The 19,371-nt window shown below is 40.0% G+C and overlaps 1 protein-coding gene and 1 long non-coding RNA gene across 6 annotated transcripts; both read left to right on the top strand.

The window, feature by feature from the left end:
• Positions 1-593: 593 nt before the first annotated feature.
• Positions 594-3,252, top strand: LOC112564645. Its single transcript, XR_003099254.1, has 3 exons — positions 594-848; positions 2,970-3,077; positions 3,241-3,252. It is a non-coding gene; the product is annotated as an uncharacterized LOC112564645 (long non-coding RNA).
• A 1,351-nt stretch (positions 3,253-4,603) lies between these two features.
• On the top strand, positions 4,604-19,270 carry LOC112564139. 5 transcript variants are annotated; one of them, XM_025239119.1, is made up of 11 exons: positions 4,604-4,757; positions 12,714-13,037; positions 13,568-13,695; positions 14,498-15,088; positions 16,392-16,580; positions 16,768-16,862; positions 17,083-17,191; positions 17,451-17,528; positions 17,677-17,852; positions 18,439-18,585; positions 19,178-19,270. In XM_025239119.1, exons 2-10 carry the CDS (start codon positions 12,821-12,823, stop codon positions 18,467-18,469), a joined length of 1,614 nt encoding a protein of 537 aa, XP_025094904.1. In that variant the 5' UTR covers positions 4,604-4,757; positions 12,714-12,820; the 3' UTR covers positions 18,470-18,585; positions 19,178-19,270. The 5 variants fall into 5 exon arrangements, with proteins under 5 accessions (XP_025094904.1, XP_025094579.1, XP_025094659.1 ...); XM_025238794.1 differs by having other exon boundaries at positions 4,605-4,757; positions 14,498-15,136; XM_025238874.1 differs by lacking the exon at positions 4,604-4,757 and adding an exon at positions 8,567-8,588 and having other exon boundaries at positions 14,498-15,136.
• The last annotated feature ends 101 nt before the right edge of the window (positions 19,271-19,371 follow it).

Below are 19,371 nucleotides of genomic sequence, written 5' to 3'. Positions count from 1 at the left end.
CCACCCCATCTCTCTGTTACACACACACACGACGCGGGTGATGGGGTGGAGATAAAGTAAAAAAAAAAAAGAAGAAGGAAGAAGAGTTTACTAGGTACAGCCCATTTCATTGTCTATTATCTTTACTTATCTGCAATGGATCGACGCGGTGGGTGAAAATGACAAGCCAGGCGAGAACCGGAGCTGGAGTTGAGGCTGCTGCCAGTGATCTTCATCTCCTCGCCAGGGGCCGGGGAACAAGGGTGGGGTGGTTGGGGTGGAGGGGATGCGGGCTATTAGGTGTCTGCCCTGTCACAGAGGGGTAGCCCACAACCAGGCAAGGGCTGGGGCAGGCAAGAATCCTAGACGTGACTTTTTTTTTATTATTGTTTGTGCTGACATGGGGGACTGACCTGTTCTACGCATGCGCAAACAGTCGAATGGTTTTGTCTCCTGTTATTTTGTCCAGAATAAAAGCCTACCCACAAAACCCTAACCCAAACTTATCTGAAACACTTCAAAGATTTTTGAACGAGACAATAAAACACACACATATATATATATAGAAAACAAATGCAATCTTCAACCACTCCCACCTCGTTCTTGTCTGTAGTTGAAAACAAGTGTGTGGCCAGTATAGGTGGTTGGGTATGTCACCGTATGTATGTGTGTATAAGTAAATCACCAACCAGGAACTGAAGGAGAGCCAATCAACTCAAGACTTCCCCTTTAAGGATCGCCGCATTCCATTCAGGCCCTATAAGTCAGCTTCAAGGGGTGGTTGATATAAATGTGTGAATGTGGACACCGTGTGAACATGTGAAGGTGGACACTTGTGAATGCGGACTGTTACAGATTCTTCGATGCAGGTGCGTTCAGGAATTCACGCTGTGGGTGCATTATTTGTGTGTGTCTGTGTGTGTGTTAGAGGGTTAACATACTTAGAGGCTTTACTGCGGATGTCTAAACTTATGACTTCAAAGCCTTTCTTATTGCCCCTCCCCCTTTGTTGTTTGCCAGTTTGTTTATTTCGTTTTCCTTTTTCCATCTCTTTTTCTTTTGTTGGTTGATTCATTTCCTCCTTCGTTCTTCGTTCATTTTGTTGTTGTTGTTGTTGTTGTTGTTGTTTGGTTTGTTTGTTTGTTTGTTTGTTTTTTGCTTCTATCTTTATATCTTCCTTCTTTCGTCTTTTTTTTTTACTCTAGAGTAGCAGCAGTTTCCCGCCCCTGTCTCACTACTTCTATAGGCGAGGAAGTGAGAACGTTCCAAGAATGTTTGGTAGTCGGCTGCTTCCAGAAATACGTTAGTGCTGGGCCGTTAGTCAGGGTTTGCTGACATTGAGCTGATCGAGTTCCCAGTCCTGCCACAAATGAGTCTGCCGGGGACGAAATCGAAGAACTTTGTCAATGACATTTTACGTGAAGACAAAAAGTGTTTTGTCAACAAATCATTGTCATCTGCACCCGCGTCCCCGACCTTTGCCTTGGAATATGTCGAGTTGAAAGAAAGAGAAAGACAAAGATGACGACAAAGATGATGAGGATGATGATCTAAACTAACCGCCATATTTTGATATCAGCATCATAGAATTTAAATAATAAAACTGGGTAAAATATCGCCTAATCAGAGCGCAGTCAGACCACACCCAGTACGATCACACTTTAGACAGCAAGCAACAAAATGAAAATCACATGATTGTTTTTCTTGGCTTAAATATTTATTTGTTTGCTTGCCTGCTTCATTCACCCTTTCTGGGTGGCCCGTTAGCGCAATGGTTAAATTTCCCCAACACTGAAGATCGGGTGCCTTCGGTTGACACTCAGGTACGCTATTCTTTCTCTGTATGTGGCACCTGTAGACAGGTAGACCGTTTTGCTAGCCTTATTTGCTGGCTGGGAGTCTAACAACTTAAACAAAAATAGTTTTTAAAACTTTTTGCAAGCGCAAAACTCGAATGCCCCATAATGACACGTCAGCTTGATTGTCTTAATGACTCTCATTGTATGCAGTTAATAAACACTTGTGCTGGAGATCGTCTCCACTACCGGATTTGATATAAACAAGAGCAACCCGAGAACAATCCGGGGCCTAGGATAGGAAGTCAGGAGACATCATAACGACAGAGCCAATCCACGTGTCCCGGCTTTCGCAAGAGGAAGTCATGTCTGAGCTGCAGCAGAAATTCCCCGAACATTTATTGACAGTTCACTGATCCCCCTCCCTGTCTTACACATTTACCCCGTATCCAGTTATGTCGCCTACAGGTGATTACAGGTGAAGAAGGAAGTCAAATGTCAGTCGCCCACAGGGAGCCATATCAGATAAACTACATTATTAAATATGACAATGTCTTTGACCAAGAGGTGTTTCTCTGCTTATTCGATGAATCAACCCCAGAACCCTCATTAATAGCATTTGAGTTCTCGGGGGGAACTGGACGACTCGCCAAAAGTCTCTTTAGTCTCTTCAAAGATTGTTTCTTAGCCTCCAGGGGTTTGGCTGACACAGTCATAGATGTTTCTTAAGAAATAGAATTTCCGTTGGTACTTCCACTTTCATAGCTTATGAAGTATCGTACATTACAATGAGAAGCCAGAGTCTGCCAAAAAAGAAAAAAAAAATGCACAGCGGAAGCACTCGAGGAAAGTTTTGATGGTCTAAACCCAAACTTTCTAAACCAAAACACGTTTTCCGAAACGGAAAATACGAAATAAAAGCATTCATTGCAAACGAGTTTTACCTGACGATAGTTCTTTGCTCACCACCTCCCCCCTCAAAAAAAAAATGCACTGACAAAATAATGGTAAGATTGCTTACACATCGTTCACAACATGAGTAGCAAAATATGTTTTCCCCAAGAACAGTTACAGTTTTATAGAACGAAATATGATTGTCGAGACTGAAATGTCATTTTCTTGTCAATATGTGGACTGAAGTCTGATTAGATAAACATAATCCTGATATGATGGTGTTTTTGGATGTGTCTGTAGAAGACAAATATTCCGCGAAGTGCGCCAGCATTCCACTTGAGAACCAAAACTCGGGCCGAGAAATCATCCTGCAGAAAACTGTGTGTGTTCGTGGACCATAGTACACTAGTAAGTAGAAAGTGTGTGTGTGTTCGTGGACCATAGTACACTAGTAAGTAGAAAGTGTGTGTGTGAGTGTGAGATGTTTGTATTTCTGCATTTGTTGTGCATATATTCGTTTACTGTACAAGACAAGGCCTAGTATTGTCACACATGTGAGACGAAGGATCAGGAAAAGTAAGAAAAGATAAGGATGAAAAAGACCGCTACTGCACTAGTTATTATCCTGCTATCCTATTGTGAGGTCAAAACAGATGGAAAATCAAGACCTTTGTTGTTCTTCAACAGATGCATACCATGTCATCTTGTTTGTCATATCATCTACAGAAATGTGAACTGTCATCATAGTTCTGCAGAATATTACTATGATAGTGACTGGGCATGTGCACGTGTGTGAAAAGTCACGTGAGCGTCTACGTGAGATGATGTTCAGAAATTTATGTTTGTATGAATATTGTGTCTGTGTGTCTGTTGGTTTGTGTATCCATGTACTTTTGATATTACTCTTACGAGTCTTAAGCTTGCCTTTTGCTGGATGCTTCACGGGATATTTTGTCTTTCTTTTTTTTAAAAAAAAAGTCAAAGGGTTTTTTTTTTTTTAGTAAAGCTCGGAGAGATTGGCATTGGCTGATGTAGCACACTATATATAAGGTCACGGTGACTAAATATTATGCGTCGTTATTGCCTAAAATTAGAAGATTGGCAGAATGCACGCGTACACAAACCCATGCACGTGCGCAGTTTCATGATCTAGTGCTACGCATTAAGAAGTGTACTCTTAAAATAGATTGGAATTTCGATTCACGGGAAGTCCTACTTTCGCTTTCGATATCCGCAATAAAGTGCAGAGTCCAGGTACTGATATCTTAATGCCTACAATCAGTCGATTTTAAGTTGATAAAGTCGATCGTCTATTTCTGTGGTTTGATAATTTATTTATCAGATTTATTTTGTTGTAGTAAAGAAAAAATTCATTGCGCCATCGTCAAGACATTCCTTGCTCGATGTACGGGACGCAACTTAGAAGCTCCACGTCTTACAAGTAATTGTGTCCCTTTGAATTGCGAATTGGCATGAATGTCACAAAGATCTTTGATCTCATATTTGCGACATTTGCAAACAAAGAAAAAAATAGGAAAGTACATTGACCCACAAGAGGAAGTTATCAGGAAATAGTTAAGGTGAAATTTTATGGATAAAGAAAAAAATAATGACCACGTAATGGCCAATCCCAATGGGAAACACACCAGCAGAGATGAACTGAGTGACCTACACTGGCCAATCCTCAGCTAAACAATCTCTGTAATTTTTTTAAAATACGTATATATAAGTTGGGCTGTAATCTGAAAATGTGTTAATAAATATCAATCAACACATATGAAATAAACATAAACATGTTATGAGCAACATTTCGTGGTCCCTTCCTGTCAACAACCTTACTCCTTCGTCCACGGCAACAGTTAAGGTATTTTGATGGCTTGAATGCAGTTCAACCGGTAAAACTGATTAGCTGACAGTGGACGAAGGACCAGGTTTGAAAAAATATGTTGATTAGCGATTGTATATGTAAACAAACGGGTTTTGAAGTGCGGAAGAACACAAGGGGAATTCCCCTGTCGTGTTTTCGTCCAATCAAAAGCCGCGACTCATCACTCCGTATCGTAGCGTGAAGAAGTGAGGGGTAAATCCGTGAGTACTCCATTTTATTATCGTTTTTCACTGCAAACGCATAGCTTCTAACTTCCATTTTCTCTTATCACCAACATTTGATGCAGGTTTTGGAAATGGATGCGACTTTCCATGTATTACGAGCCGTTTCACTAAAATGTGAGGATTTCTTGGTGACGGAAGTTGCGGCGCTTCCATTGTCCCTACGTTTGGTGGTTAGGGGAGGTCGTCATACGTCTGGCCATGTTCGTTGAGCCAAGTCTAGCGGAGACTGCCGTCTGTCTTGTTTATCACCTCCACTGAACCATGAAGAGGATCTTGTAAAACTGAAACAACACGCACACACGCACGAGCGCGCTATATGTACGTAGGGGCAAACTGCACAGTAAGGCAATTTTTTAAAAAATCCTTTCCTCTCGCTTGCGCTGACTTTTCTCATAATTTAAGCATCGGTATGACTAGAAAAAAAAGAGAGAAGAATATAGAATGAGGAGAAATGTATTAGCGAATCTTATTAGCAACAATATCTCGTGTAAACCTACACACCGTTCTGTTCGTCAAAGGCTATGTCACTCGTGGCGAAACATGTTTGGAGCAGACGCTCTTCTGAACACATTATTACAGTGGACACGAGTGAGTGTTCTGACTAATGTTGTGACACGCGCTATCTTAACCTGTTCACTCAGTGACACTTAAGTACATGAACATTGTAAAGTAACTTAGCGACAGACCTGATTGTAATGCCTGTCACCGTGATATGCCATTCGCATTTCTGAAAAAAAAAAATACAGTGCTCGATTAGGTCACTGCTTGTTAATAATTTCATGTATTTGTACAGAACTGCATGCATGGGAAACTCCTGTCACAGATGGGCTGTGAATAAGTTAGTTTAATCCGTTTATGACTAAGCAGCTAATTCATGGTCTAATATAGAAGATCACAAACTAAATATAAATTCTACCTTATATAAATATTACTTGAAAGAATGCAAGATTAGTTGTTCTGATCCGTTTATTTTCATTATACATAGAGCTTGAGGTAGTAGTGTTGTTAGCATAAAGGTCCCCTGACCTTTTTCTCTTTTTTTTTTTTTTTGGGGGGGGGGGTCGGGAGGGAGGTGGTCGAGACCTCACTTTTCTTAGGGCCAGCTTGGTGTGAGGGCGGTGCCCATCTCCTCTACGTCCTCCTCACCTCAAACGACTGGAATGATCCACAGACATAGGCTGGGTTTTCATCACTGCCCTATGATGTTTTCTAGCTTCTCATTTCTACATATTAAACTGCATTTTTCTTGTTTCTTTTTTATTAACTCGGCTATTTTTCCCGCCTAGATGTATGGTGTGCAGTGTGTCTCTATACCAGCGCGTATACATCAAACACTTCCGCATCTTTAGGTTTCAGTTTGGGTCCTCCACTCTGCACACTGAAGCACTATTGGCAATTCAACTTGTGTAGCAGTGCAGAGCTTTTTTTTTTTTTTTTAATTCTGCTGTTCTGGGGCATCACCGAAAAAGACACGTTCGTCAAAATGTTTTAGTATACATCTTTAGGGCCTCTGAGATAAAGCGAAGTTACCAAAGAGGTTAATAGACTGCAAGGTGTCAGAGAAGAGGAAGAGTTTTTGAAGAGGTTGAACCGGACACCTGTTTTCGTGGCAGCCAACCGTTATAGGTGTACCCTGCAGACTAATCTGTAGCACCTGCTTAGGTCAGCGTTATCGCAACACGGACACTCACGTATATTTCGACTTCATGGTAAACATCCTGGTGTAGGTATTGCTCTGATGCTGATAGCAAGACAGCAGGAATTAAACAAGTAAGATGACAAGTAAAATCAGTCTCCCATCGTTTGTGAACTTTTCTCCATTCACCACCAGAATACAATCCTTCTCTGTTTAGATCGCGCAGAAAAATGATGACACAAAAGAAACTTTATTTACATCATGTAAGCTAAAAAAAAGATATATCAGATATATCAGTCACTAAGCTAAAAAAAAGATATATCAGATATATCAGTCACTTCTTATTTAGGCGTCGCTGTCAAACCACAAACATTATGACTGGGGTGTTGCTCCTATTAATTGCAAGTTTTGTATAACTGTGAAATCTTTGTATGTTCAAATAGGCAACTGGTGTAAAGTCAGCGTACGTGGGACATTCGTCGCTTATCGTGCAGGTTTGAATACAGCTTGACCAGATACAAAGGGAGGAAGAGGGCACAACTTTCATCAAACTAACAAATCGTGTCGCATGTACTGCCTGTATGTTACGAAGTTGAGGGTTCTTGTCTATCAACGCTCATTCCATCTGTTTTTTGTTGTTTTGTGAGGTTTAGTTTTCATGTTCGACGATCTGCACTGAACGTTTCACGAGTGTAGAGAAGAATAATGTCATCAGTCATTAGCACTCGATATACGAAAGTGTGTGCAATGAGCTTTGATGAGAATCACGCGGAGCTCACCGACATGTTGGCTCTAGTCTGGCATGCTTTACTTACTGTGTCGTCAGCTTTATTTATAATATATAGGGCTCTTGCGGACATCGGCTTACTCAACCGAGGGTTGGTGGTGATAAGGTCTTTAAAAAGCACCTGAAACATGACTGTCATTCTCCGCAGTACGCTTCGTCAGCATACCTCCCTTGTGCAGGTGTGTGTGGGAGAGAGAGAGGAGAAAGAATGAGATGATGATGCAAGATGGGTGGGGGGGGGGAGTTAAAGAGGCAGGCGAACGAATTTGTCAGCGAACGAGCGAACCAGCTAGCCGATCTGTTTATAGAGTGGATGTAAGGAGCTCCCAGCATCTTTGTGTAGACCAATAGTAACATAGGTTTACAAGGTCCGTATTCATAGTTATGACCATCAGCTCAGAGCGAAGCCAGGCGGCGCATGTGCAGGTTGGATTACTTACAAGTTATCTTTCTTTGGCTGTATACACGTCTGGTTTGTTTTTACTTTCAGTTCGGGGAAAGCTTGGCTTCTTTCGATTCAGTCTCACGTGGCAGACACGCTAGACGTTGTGAAAAAAAAATCTCTTTGAAATTCACGCGGGAAGTTTAAAACGTGTTTGGGCGTAAAGCTGCTTATATATAAACCTCTTGATTACTGCGAGAACAAGCAAGAATAATGATGTGTTTCGATGCAAAATTCCCCGTTAACGATTTTTCCGAGGAGTTCTCTAACCCATGAACAAGTCATTGATACCGAGAAGTTTTCTCCGTGTTCGGGAAGGACAGGTAATGCTGATCGTTCAGTTGTTTAATTGTTACTGTCTTTGTGATACTAAGCCATATGCAGTTTTGTGGTGTGGTTCCAAATACTTCAACCTTGTGCATTCGATGTACATAAGGTCCGTGCAGGATGTAATGATGGAAGAGGTCTTAAAGGTTTTGAAGATACTTTCAGCTGTGTGACCTGTAGCAACAAGAGAAGAGCCTGGGTGTGAGTACGCGGTTGCTGACGACCATTTCATCAGAAAATTCAGCATTGATGATGTCGAGTTTCCTGTGTGTCGAGTAGTGTATAAAAATATTAATACTTTACCGTTTTGTCGTTTATTTTAGTAAACACCTACCTACCTTCTGCGCAGTTATTAGCTTCCATTTTCCGTTTTTTTCAGCTTAGCTAATCGTTAATTTTATTTTTATTTTACATTGTTAAGATTGCATGCACTTAATATTCCCGGAAACATCAGACAATAACTTTAAAATGTTTCCTGCCTCCCGTTGCAGACATCAAACACGATTCCATGTATGCGAATAAATCTCCTGCTGTATATTGAAATGAGCTTGTTGGAAATATTTACTCAACACATAGTAATCTCAGTTGCTGTCGACCCACAGTGGCCAGGAAATGGTAAGTTTCTTTTTCCTATCCGGAATCCGTTTTACAGACCAAGTTATCAAAGGTTGCATTATGTAAGTAGCGGTGTGAGGGCTGCAGTGAGCTGTGATGCCAGTGAAACCATTGGACTCATTTATTAATTAAAGCAAGTGCAGTGTTTCATTGCGTTGGCAGAAAGCTAGGTTTTCCCTCATCAAGTGAGTATTGAACGATACTGTTGTTCACTTGTATCAACAGCTTTCTGACTTGAACGTTTGCTGTAGTTCACTTGCACTGAACGCCGCTGTCCTCTCTCAGCCACTCTTCACTCCTAACTGCAAACATTTGCAAGTTATCACAAGATGACAAGAAAAAAATACACTTTTAAATTGGTTTTTCTTTGATATTCTCATTGAAGTTGTGTAACAAGTAGGTCAACAGTGTCGGTCGGCTGCACTAAGAAAGCGCGTGACGACCTGACTTTGTACAGGAAAGCTAGTCACGTGATTCCATGTAGATGCCTCTAACAACTTTTCTAACACATTACAGGATATTAGGGTACCTGACAGAACTGGAGAAATGTAACCTCATTATATTCTCAGAGTGATCCTCAATACTACAATGAGGATTCCAGTATTTCTCCCATTTTCAAAAGCAATCGAGAAGTGGTTAGTCACTGCGTGAACTGATGGGTGGGGCCGACACTTAAATGTTACGGAAATATTCTCAACGGAAGAAGTCCAAGTGCACCGACACTTTTCATTGTGGTTAACATTTATTTGTAGCCAGCAGACGTTTCGGACGTTGACTGGGTCTGTCATCTGCTAGGACTGGTTCCTCTCTCAATGTTTCTTTTGCACTTTAATGTGTTGCTTTTCTTCTTTTATCTTTAAGCTGATTTTCTCTCTTTCGTTGTGCTTGGCCCTCGAATTTGATTTTACGGGCAGATTGGGAGCGTTCAACGTGTCAAGCTCACTCAGTTCAATGCAGTGAAACAGATGTCATTCACGTGTGATCAAGTGAAAACATGATGTCGGAGACAGTGACATCAAAATCTTTGACAAAACTGACCGTTGAAAACACCTGTAACACGTGTTATAACAGGTAACATAGACATACTGCGACGTTCACGTAGACAAAGGGTTGGACAAATCCTGCTTATGATGGAACACATCGGCACAGCAGGAGGCGGTGGCTGGGGTCCAGGTAAACATGCGGATGTCCTTGATGAGGGAATGACGTCAAAGTCACGTGCGCAGGGGGAAAGGCACGTGCGTCCGTTTGCCGTGCACGCGCCCAGAATTGTTCACGTCGTCAATAGTCTGTTGACGTGCGAGGAGGTTAACTGCTAAAGGACTTTCTTAACGGAACATATTTCCACAGCATCATGTTTCCACGTTTTCTTATTTCAGCGATGATCACAGAAGAGGGGCGTTTCAGTAGCGAGCAGCCGATTACTGCACGGGTCACGGGGTCAAAGGCCATCTAGTAAATCACTAGACAGAAAAGTCGAGCGCCGTCATAGGAGGATCAAACGTGAAAGTTATCAGTAGGCGCTACTACCACAGAAACGGAAACATAAACGATTGTGTATCATGCTATTGTTCTAACAACACACACAATGACATTCACTTGAAAAGTTCAGTCCTTGATTATTTTAATGGCATGGTGTACTTAGGTTATTTGTCTTTGCACATAGGCGTTTATAGATGTTATGAGTTTTGCAAATATGAAAACTTAGATGGGTTCAAATACTGAACATTGTTCCAACTCCATACTGCAGCGCATTATTTCATGATGAAAATAATTGACAGAATAGCTAGTAGTAACAAGTGTGAATTTGAATAGCAATAACAGGTTAGTGTCGACATGCCCTGCTGGTGTTCTGTTTAACCTGAATATTAAAACTGGATTGCAAAAAGTTATGTAAAAAATACAGCACTATGATTCACCATGTTATTTGAACTGGAGGCCTTCCTGAGTGTTTCAGCTAGGACTGCCTGTGGTCAAATCTACCTTTGTACTGTGGTTGGTGTGGCTGATTTGTCTGCTGCTACATTTCCCATACTCACTCTCCAAGCTTTCCATAACCTTGTGAAATAGTTCTTGCTGCCGCCACACTGCACCTGTAAACTGTTTGGTCAACAGTTGTCTCTTGAATTTGGAAGTAAAGAGTACAGTGAGTGTGTTGATCCAGGCTTAGGTACAGGGGTATGGATGGCAGGCAGAGGGGAAGAGAAGGCAATGCTCAGAGTTGTGCAGCATTATAAAAATGATTTGCTTCCCTATTATTTTAGTATCAGTTTAGATTATGTAGCACTCTAGTGGTGTACTAAGTTATGTCTTTGTAGAGGGTAGGGGTCGAACAGTCCCTTTCTCACGCGGGCAGCGTGCGTAATAACCGGCCTTGAAGCCCACCCACGGCCGCTGGCGACTGGACCTCTTGTTACGAAGTTGCCTGAGCCACTTGGGGAGACAATGACCAGACTGGGAGGGTAGGGGGTAGCCACGGAGCTAACCCTAACCCTGAGAAAGGTCGGGACGAGAGCGTGGGAAAGGGGGGGGGTGGATGGTTCTGGAACCTTTGACAAAAGATAGAATAAGTAGTGTAGCTTTTTGGTTTGGAAGTGAGAGCGGAGAGACGGCAAGCCACCCGCCGAGGGAAATTCTAAAATGTACAGTAGTAATTTCCATCTTTGTTGTGTTGTACAACTAGCTAACCCCTACAGAGCCATCAGGGACTGACATATGTTGGTTACAATTACATAAAGGGTAGATACTCCTTTCTAATATATCAATTAATACATAGTTCAATATGACATTTTATACTGTGACATATTATCATATAGGTATCTAATGTGAAATATGTTGTTTAAAGTAATATTTGCAAAAATCTCTTTCCAGGTCTGTTAATTGAATACTAAATATCTAATATATACTTTCTGTAACAATTACTTCTTTACAAAGTGTTTTTATTACTGAGATATTTAAAATTTACCTTTAGTTTTTAAAATTTAGTCCCCTTCCTATATTTCGTCAGTATAATTGATAAAATATTGCTTATAAACATTGCTGTGCTGTTAATAGCATATCTGCACTAGCTGTTTCTTGCTGTCAACTTCGATCCCCTCCCTAAAAAGGAAACTTCCCAACTTAAAAAGAACCGTCTCCCACGTTTTCGCCAAACACAGTGCTTGTTTCTACCCATCTGATAACAGTCCAGGCGAAACTGGACCGAACTGTACAAGAACCTACAGTCTACAGTACCAGACACACGGTGTAGTCCAACTCATTATTTAATCCCACAGCCACAGAATACAAGCCATTATCGACTGTGTGTGACAATAAGTGCTTCACATGTCTGTCTGCGACCTTCAGTGTGTTTATCTATGTGTATATACAATAGATATATGCATATATCCCTATAAAATGGGGAAAATACGGGTAGCGCTAGGGACTCGCCCACAGAAAAAGGAACGCTCATCGGTTTCGACGGACTGCGCATGCGTGAATGGGTGTTAGGGGATTTCCCGAGTTTCAACCTACTCTATAACACATCGAAACTAAATAAATTTACCCATTAATTAAAAGAACTGACATATTTTATTAAACCAAACTTCACATTTAAATTCATCAAACAAATTAGTTATATTTTAAAAGTCAATAAAGAAATGCAATCAAAATAGTTCTCACTTTCCTGTCCGCAGCTGTGGCGCGCGCGCGTGTGTAAGTTGCTTTCGAAATTCAAGTGTTTTTTTTATGTTTTATGATCATACAATTTCAAGAGAGTATATAAAAATAGTTTTTGTTTCGTTTAGATTGTCGGGGACTGATTATTTCCCTCCAGCTCTAAATCACTTATAATAAGAAGAAAGGCTTTGATGACTGTTGCAATGAGGACTTCAATGACTGGTGACACATTTGTTGGGTTGGGTTCTAAGTTTGTATTGACACACTCAAAACAGTAACAGTCACATACAGACCGATTTCTTTGACTAGTTTTCAGTCATATCACTCGATGAGTAACATCGATGTGTCGATGACGACTGTATGGTGCAATCGCGAACATTGAAAGACTTGTCAAAAATAAATCTGATGGGAGAAAAATTACAGTTTGTTTATAGATTTATTGGAATGAAATTCTTGGATCTGTTTCAGGAAAAGTAGGAGGCACCCTGTCTCAAGTATTGCCTCCTGTGAACCTTAAGAAAGATGTGCTGATTGTGGCCAAACTTCATTGAAACATTTGTGCCATTTACCTGTCAATGGAGTCACAGCCTGCAATACTTGAGACAGCAACGGGTAGCAGCGGCCAAAGTTCCAGCGAAAGCATTGTAAGCGCTACCCGGTCAGGTGCCTCCAGTATCTCCACCACATTTTCCAAACTTGACGAACCTGAGAACAACCTTATCCTTCAAATCAGGCAACTTCAGGAAGAGAAGAAATTACTTGAGGGACGCATACGTGGATACTTGACTCTGAGTAAGTCAAAGTTTTTTTTTTTCATTATTTTCCAACTATATTCTTAAAATACCAGCTTATTATTTTCTGTAACTGGACTGTATTGAAAAATATAAGGGGAAAACATCTGAGAAAAATTTCGAAAGAAGTTATATACAGAAAAATAGAGCCCATAGCCTTTTGGCTAGTGAATGTGGAAGATAACCCCAGCCCTTTTCACTCCACCACCCTCAGGGATCCATTTCTGCTTGACAGCTGCTGGATTCCAGTCAGGTGGGGGAGGGACAGATTCTAGACCCAGACCTAAAACCACTGACCAGCTCTACAGCCCAGCACACTAACCAGAAGGCTATAGAGCTTAACCAGAACAAAAAAAATTAAACATTATTTGTTTTGCATTCATATTTATAAGTTCACATTGTTATTATTATTATTGTGTCAAAACCAAAGTAATAATTAAGTTTGTCTGTTCTTTTTTTCTTGCTGTTTCATACAACCTTATTCTCCAGTTCATCGCACACTTCTGTAATTCCATGTCATTGTGTTTCAAGGTGATCTTCTTGTTGAAGCTAGAAAGGAAAACCAGAAACTCCAAGCTGAAATGAAAGAGCTTAAAGCTAACCAAGGAGAAAAAAACACAAATCATGGACAGAGTCTTCTTTCTTTTTCTTCCCTAACAGTATGAATTTACAATTATATTTGTACTGATTACAGTGTGATTTGTAGGGTGCTTCATTGCTACATACATCCTTCACATTATTGGAATCTCTTATATCAACAGGAATAATAATCAGTGGGCTTATATAGTGCTGCACTTTACAAAAAATCAATTGACATTTTTACAAAAAGTCAGAAGAACCTCCAGTGAAGCAGTGCTCAAATGCAAACTTACATTAACATAAGTGTATTGTCAACACCGACACAGATTTAGACACATCAATATAGATACAATCATAGATTTTTCATCTCATATACACTCATATAGCTATGCACACTCATGCCTGTGCTGTTCATAGCATTAGTTTTGGTTCTGTCAGTGACATAAACATCAGTCCCAAATACAAATGTAGATGCTTATAGTAAATATAAAAGTACATGAAGTAGTTTATATATTTGTTTTCATTTAAATATAACAAGCTGGTTGTTGATTTCTTTTAGTGTTATTATAATGTTGTCATTTGTCTTATGTTTTTATTTATTTCTGTGGGGATTTTTTTTCCTTTGTTCATAACTGTGTCTCTCCTATCTGTCTGCATCTCTCCTTGCTGTCTCAATTTCTCTCACTTCTATGTGTGTGTGTGCGCGCGCGCTTATGTGCCTACACATTTCATATTTACATGAATACATCTATGTGAGCATGTCAGTTCCTTTTGATAGAAAAGAACACATATTTTTAATTTTTGTTTTTGAATCCAACTGAACTTGTAACACATTCAGATTTAGTTGTTAGTGTTTTGTAAATTCTAAGTTTCATTTTACAGGATGCGTCTGGCAAGGAATGTTCTCAACAAGACCGAAGTAAACCAACACTAGACAAGAAACTAGAATCCCTCCTTACCACACCATCTGTTAATGGTCATGGACCAGTGCTGACTAGTTCTTTGCCTACAGATTTGACACAAGGCTCTTTAATTACCTTTGGAAGTGAAGACCCAGATGAAACCCAAGTAGTTCAGCTTCCAAAAAACAAAATGTTAGAGATGTCAGTTTCAGCAGAGAGCACCCCCACTCAAGAGTCACTTGAAGCATGTAGTACTGAAGGTCAAGGTGGTAGTGGGTCAGATGACATGTCGCATTCCTCCAGTGGCAAAGGTGAAGACGGGAAAAAGTCTGCCGTGAACAGAACGTGGAACGCCCAGGACAATGGTCTGCAGCTCGACTCTGACAAATATAGTGAAGCAACTTACGAAAAGATTGGAGCACAGCTTGGATCTGCTAGCGGCAGATACATCAGCTCAGCCTTCACAACAAGTGGCACAGTCAGATCTGGGGATGCTATGGCTACTGAGTCCCATCCCATAGACTTCCCCAGTCTATGTTCTGTTAACAGCAATGGAGGCACCAGACGGGAGGTGACACATGCCAAAAGTTTTTCTGTCTCCAGCCCTCCATCTTTTCATGTATGTTGTTGAGTGATTTTACACTCTTCCTCTCTATTTCTTTCTTTTTCTCACCTACCCCTCTCTCCCACTCATCCCCGGTGTTCCAAGGCACTCATCTTTTTCTTGAACTCAGTATTCTTTTGCTGCAACACTTCATTTTGGAGCAAAGTGGAGGTGATTGTGTCACCTCTTCTTTACCTGCAGCTAATTTCCTCTCATTCACTCACTCTACACTGAAATGCATGCTTACTAAACTGATACTATCTCCTCAGATCAGTTCAGCATATGAATGCACATGTTTATGATATTATTCAGACTATTATTCTTTTATGATTTTGGTTGCATTTTTATTTCATTTTTCTTCCTCTGCATACATGTTTGTATGCTATTACTTCTTTTACAAATGACTATGAAATTGGATCCATTACTCAAAGCTTTGTTAAGAGTTTTAGTTTTTTTGCAAATAATCCATCCAGAGGAAATAAATTTAGTGGGTTCTATCAGAAGATGATGATATAAACATAGGTTACACTTTTGTAAGATCGCAAGTAAAACATAAACTTAATTTCTTTCATTAGTTCATGAGAGGTGCTCTGCAGGCATAGAATATTCTAGAACTTTTTGAGTGTTCTGGGTAGTCCTTAATAGTTTTCTGCAACATTCATTGACGTAATGTAGGGCAGTACTGCAAAACTGAAGCTTATGATAGAACAAGGCAGTTCCTCTAATAATATCCTACCAACTGCTCTGTGCTTTTAAACTTTTGAGTACATTTACCACAGATGGAGTTTAGGAGCCTGGGAAAGCCCCACACAGTAAAAACCATTCTAAAAATCGAATACATGTAAATGCATGACAAATTTCCTGTAATCATTACTGAGAGTTATGTACGTTAATGCGATCCCTTAAATAGATAATATAGTAAATGTATATAGAAAATTAACAGAAAGAGAGAAAGACCTCTACCAGTAGTGGAGGACCAAGGTACATGTCTGCCTCAAAGGTAGCTTTACTTCGAGTCTCTAGATGCAGCCCCAGAACCATCAGTGGCACTAATTCTGTGAACCATATGTTAGTATGTATGTTATTTTCTCCCCACCCCCCAAGGGTGTTGGTATCCAGAGCAGGCTCACTCTAGTCCATAGGTCTGGTTCCAGATGAAACAAAATAAATAAGGAAAAAAAGAAGTGGCACGCAGTTTCATAGATGTTGGTTGTATCATGCAGGTGATGTCCCTACATGCTGATTTGAGTCTTTTTTTTATTTATTTTAGAGAAGTCAGCAGAGCTTTATTGGGCAGGCATCTGATGCTGGACCCCAAGGTCTCCTGACTCACCAGACTGAGAGCCTGGCAGAAATGTTTAGCAACGATCAGAGCGACGTGTCACCATCTTTTGCTGCTCAGATGCATCAGCTTACTGAGTCAGTTGCCAAGATCCACCAAAGAGAAGTTGAACAAAAGGTTTGCAGACAGTTTTCATTGGTGTCTGCATATTTCTTTTGTACCCAGTTTAATTACTTACTGTTGTTTGCTCATAACTTCTTTCTGTCACATTCTTTGTTTCTGTATTTTCTTCCTTTCTTTTTTTTACATTTCCACTGAAGAGTAAATGCTGGTTTTAATTGGCACTTTTTGCTCCACTAAACAGAAACTGATGGCCATGGTGATGCAGGAAAATCGTACTCTGAAGAAAATGGTCAGAGACCGGGAGAGGGACCATGCTGCAGATCTGGCAAGACTGAGGTAGGCTGAATGTTTCCCATCTTTCAAATACATGCAGTTATTTGAGATTACATTTGATCACCATTTATAACTGCCATCTGAACATCATGAGACAGCAGTATCAGTAGTTCTGTTGATTGAAAATTGCATGAATCTCTTTCTGCACAGATTTAATTACTTTGGAGATGTTTGTCATTTTTTTAAAATGAATTTTATCGACAAATTTTGGCACTTTGAATAGGGAGGAAAACATCAGACTGCGACAAAACAAACCAGGCTTAGATGAAATGGCTGCCTTAAAAACTTCCTGTGCGGGAGAGTGGGTGCAAGTGGAGAGACCTGTCACTGGGGTATCATGGACTTTGTAATCTCTTTCTTAGATAAGCATTTTTATGTATTTGTTCTGATTATCAGTTTTATAGGAAAATTGGTCATTTATGGCAGAGCTATTTAATAGAAAGGAATTTCTGACATTTTAAAATTATTTGACTTTAAAATTTTTTAAATTGTTTAGGCCTCTGTTGTTTTTTTGTTTTGTTTTTTTTGTATGGTGGGTGAGTGAGTGACTGTTGATAATAAAATCTTAAGAATGTTGCTTGTGTATTGTAGGGTGAACCTACCACAGGTACAGAAGTGGAAATGAAACTTGCTGACCGTGTCCGAAAACTAGAGCTTGCTAATGCAGAGGTACAGTTTTTCTTTTTATTCCTCATATGTCTGTTTAATTTTTGCTTTGCTTCTTGTGATTACTTGTCTTATAATAATTATTCTTCTTTGAAGTGCATAAAGATAATGTGTTTTTGGCTTAAATTTATTCTGCATTATCTGGAAACAGCTTCAGTTAGCCAATGCTAACTGGAATACCCAGTGGGAACAAATGGATCGTAACAACAAGATGAAGATTCATGAACTTACTTCAGAGATTACTGCCCTTCAGTCACGCTTGAATGAGCAGACAGCTAGTTATGAAAACCACATGGTGGAGGCAAAACGCATTTCCATGATGAAGAGGTAAAGACTTATTTGGTGAACACTTGATAGGACATTATATCCATGATGGTTGGTCAGTGTGTTGCACTGAAGATCCAAATTGTTCAATCCAAAATTCAAGTTCAATTAAACTAAAATAAGGTTCAAATGAAAAATTTTAATGTTTTCGATTTTTTTCTTAGTGCACTTTCTTAGCACTTGTGACTTGGATCCAAATGCTTTCTCTTATTTTCTCTAGTAGTAGTCATAAACGTGATGATAATAAGTCATTTTAATTATCTCATGGTGGAAGTTCAAAGCAAAGTATAATAAGAAAAAAATCATCAAGGCACGTGAACAACAAAGAAAAAATAGGAAGAGATAATAAAAAGATCTGAAACAATGCACAGATACAAAGCACAGAGGACCAAGAGTGATCCGCCATTATAAAATGATGTTCATGAAACAAATATCTCTTTAGACTTAAATTGCCTAAAATATTGACACTTGCAAGGGACTCGATCTTTTTAAAAGTGGTGAAAGGGAGAATTTTTCAATATTTGCTGCTTCTGTTATTATTGTCAGGTTTTTGAGTTGAAACTAAGTTCTGTTCCATTTCTTGTTGTAGACTGCCAAGGAAGATGCACAACATCAGCTGAGGCTGGCAGAACGAAAAATCCAGGAACTGGAGGACCATCAAGCTGCTGCTCGAAGCCAGCTGTCAGACATGTCACGTGAGAAGCAAGCTATTACTGCAGAACTGAATGTTCTGAAGGTATGAAAAGTATTGTGTACAACTCATAGTTTGTGGTAAAGAAAATCATGCCATCTGAGAAAAGAGTTGTAATAATAATAAATGTTTATAGAACATACAAAGTTGCACAAATACACACTTTTCATGTAGGCATCAAATGCCTTACACTATTCACTCCCTCTTTCTTTCACTCATACACACAAAATTGTTTTGAAAATGCACATCTGCGACTATCATGTCTAAGTGGATGTGTCTGTGTCAAAGTCACTCTTGAATAAAACAATATGTGTGAAGAGTATGAGCCAGCACAGGGAAACAAAATCAACTTCAGTTTGCTGCCATTTCCTCCTTTCCCCCTTCCCAATGGATAATTCCCAAAACAGGAAATATTTTTACAGTGATCTCAAAAGTCACATAATACAATGCAAATGTTTCCTCTTCCTTCATAATCTGAATGTGCTTGAGTTTGGGAGGCCTTTACATAACTTCTTCCTGCTTTGCTTAGGTTTGTATTTGTGGTCATGTATTGTACAAATTTAAGCAGAGAAAAGGCAGGAAGGAACGTGTGAACTGCCACATTTACTTATGTCATTCTTGTGGTGCTGTTCTGCAGGCACAGATGTCTGGGCAGGGTATGCACGGGGTTGGAGCGACCAGCATGTCCAGGTCGGCTCTAGAGACAGAAATAGCAGCCCTCAAGCAGCAGGTAAGCTACAGTTCCAAGCAAGAGCTACCTTATCAGCTTAGACAGCTAAGCATACATATGCATATAAAAGACAACACCCCCCCCTTGAAAAACCTCCTAGA

This window comes from Pomacea canaliculata, linkage group LG1 (assembly GCF_003073045.1).
Source record: "Pomacea canaliculata isolate SZHN2017 linkage group LG1, ASM307304v1, whole genome shotgun sequence".
Classification (NCBI taxonomy): Eukaryota; Metazoa; Mollusca; class Gastropoda; order Architaenioglossa; family Ampullariidae; genus Pomacea; species Pomacea canaliculata.
The sequence above is the reverse complement of the archived record's forward strand: the minus strand, read 5'-3'. Positions and strand labels throughout refer to the sequence as shown.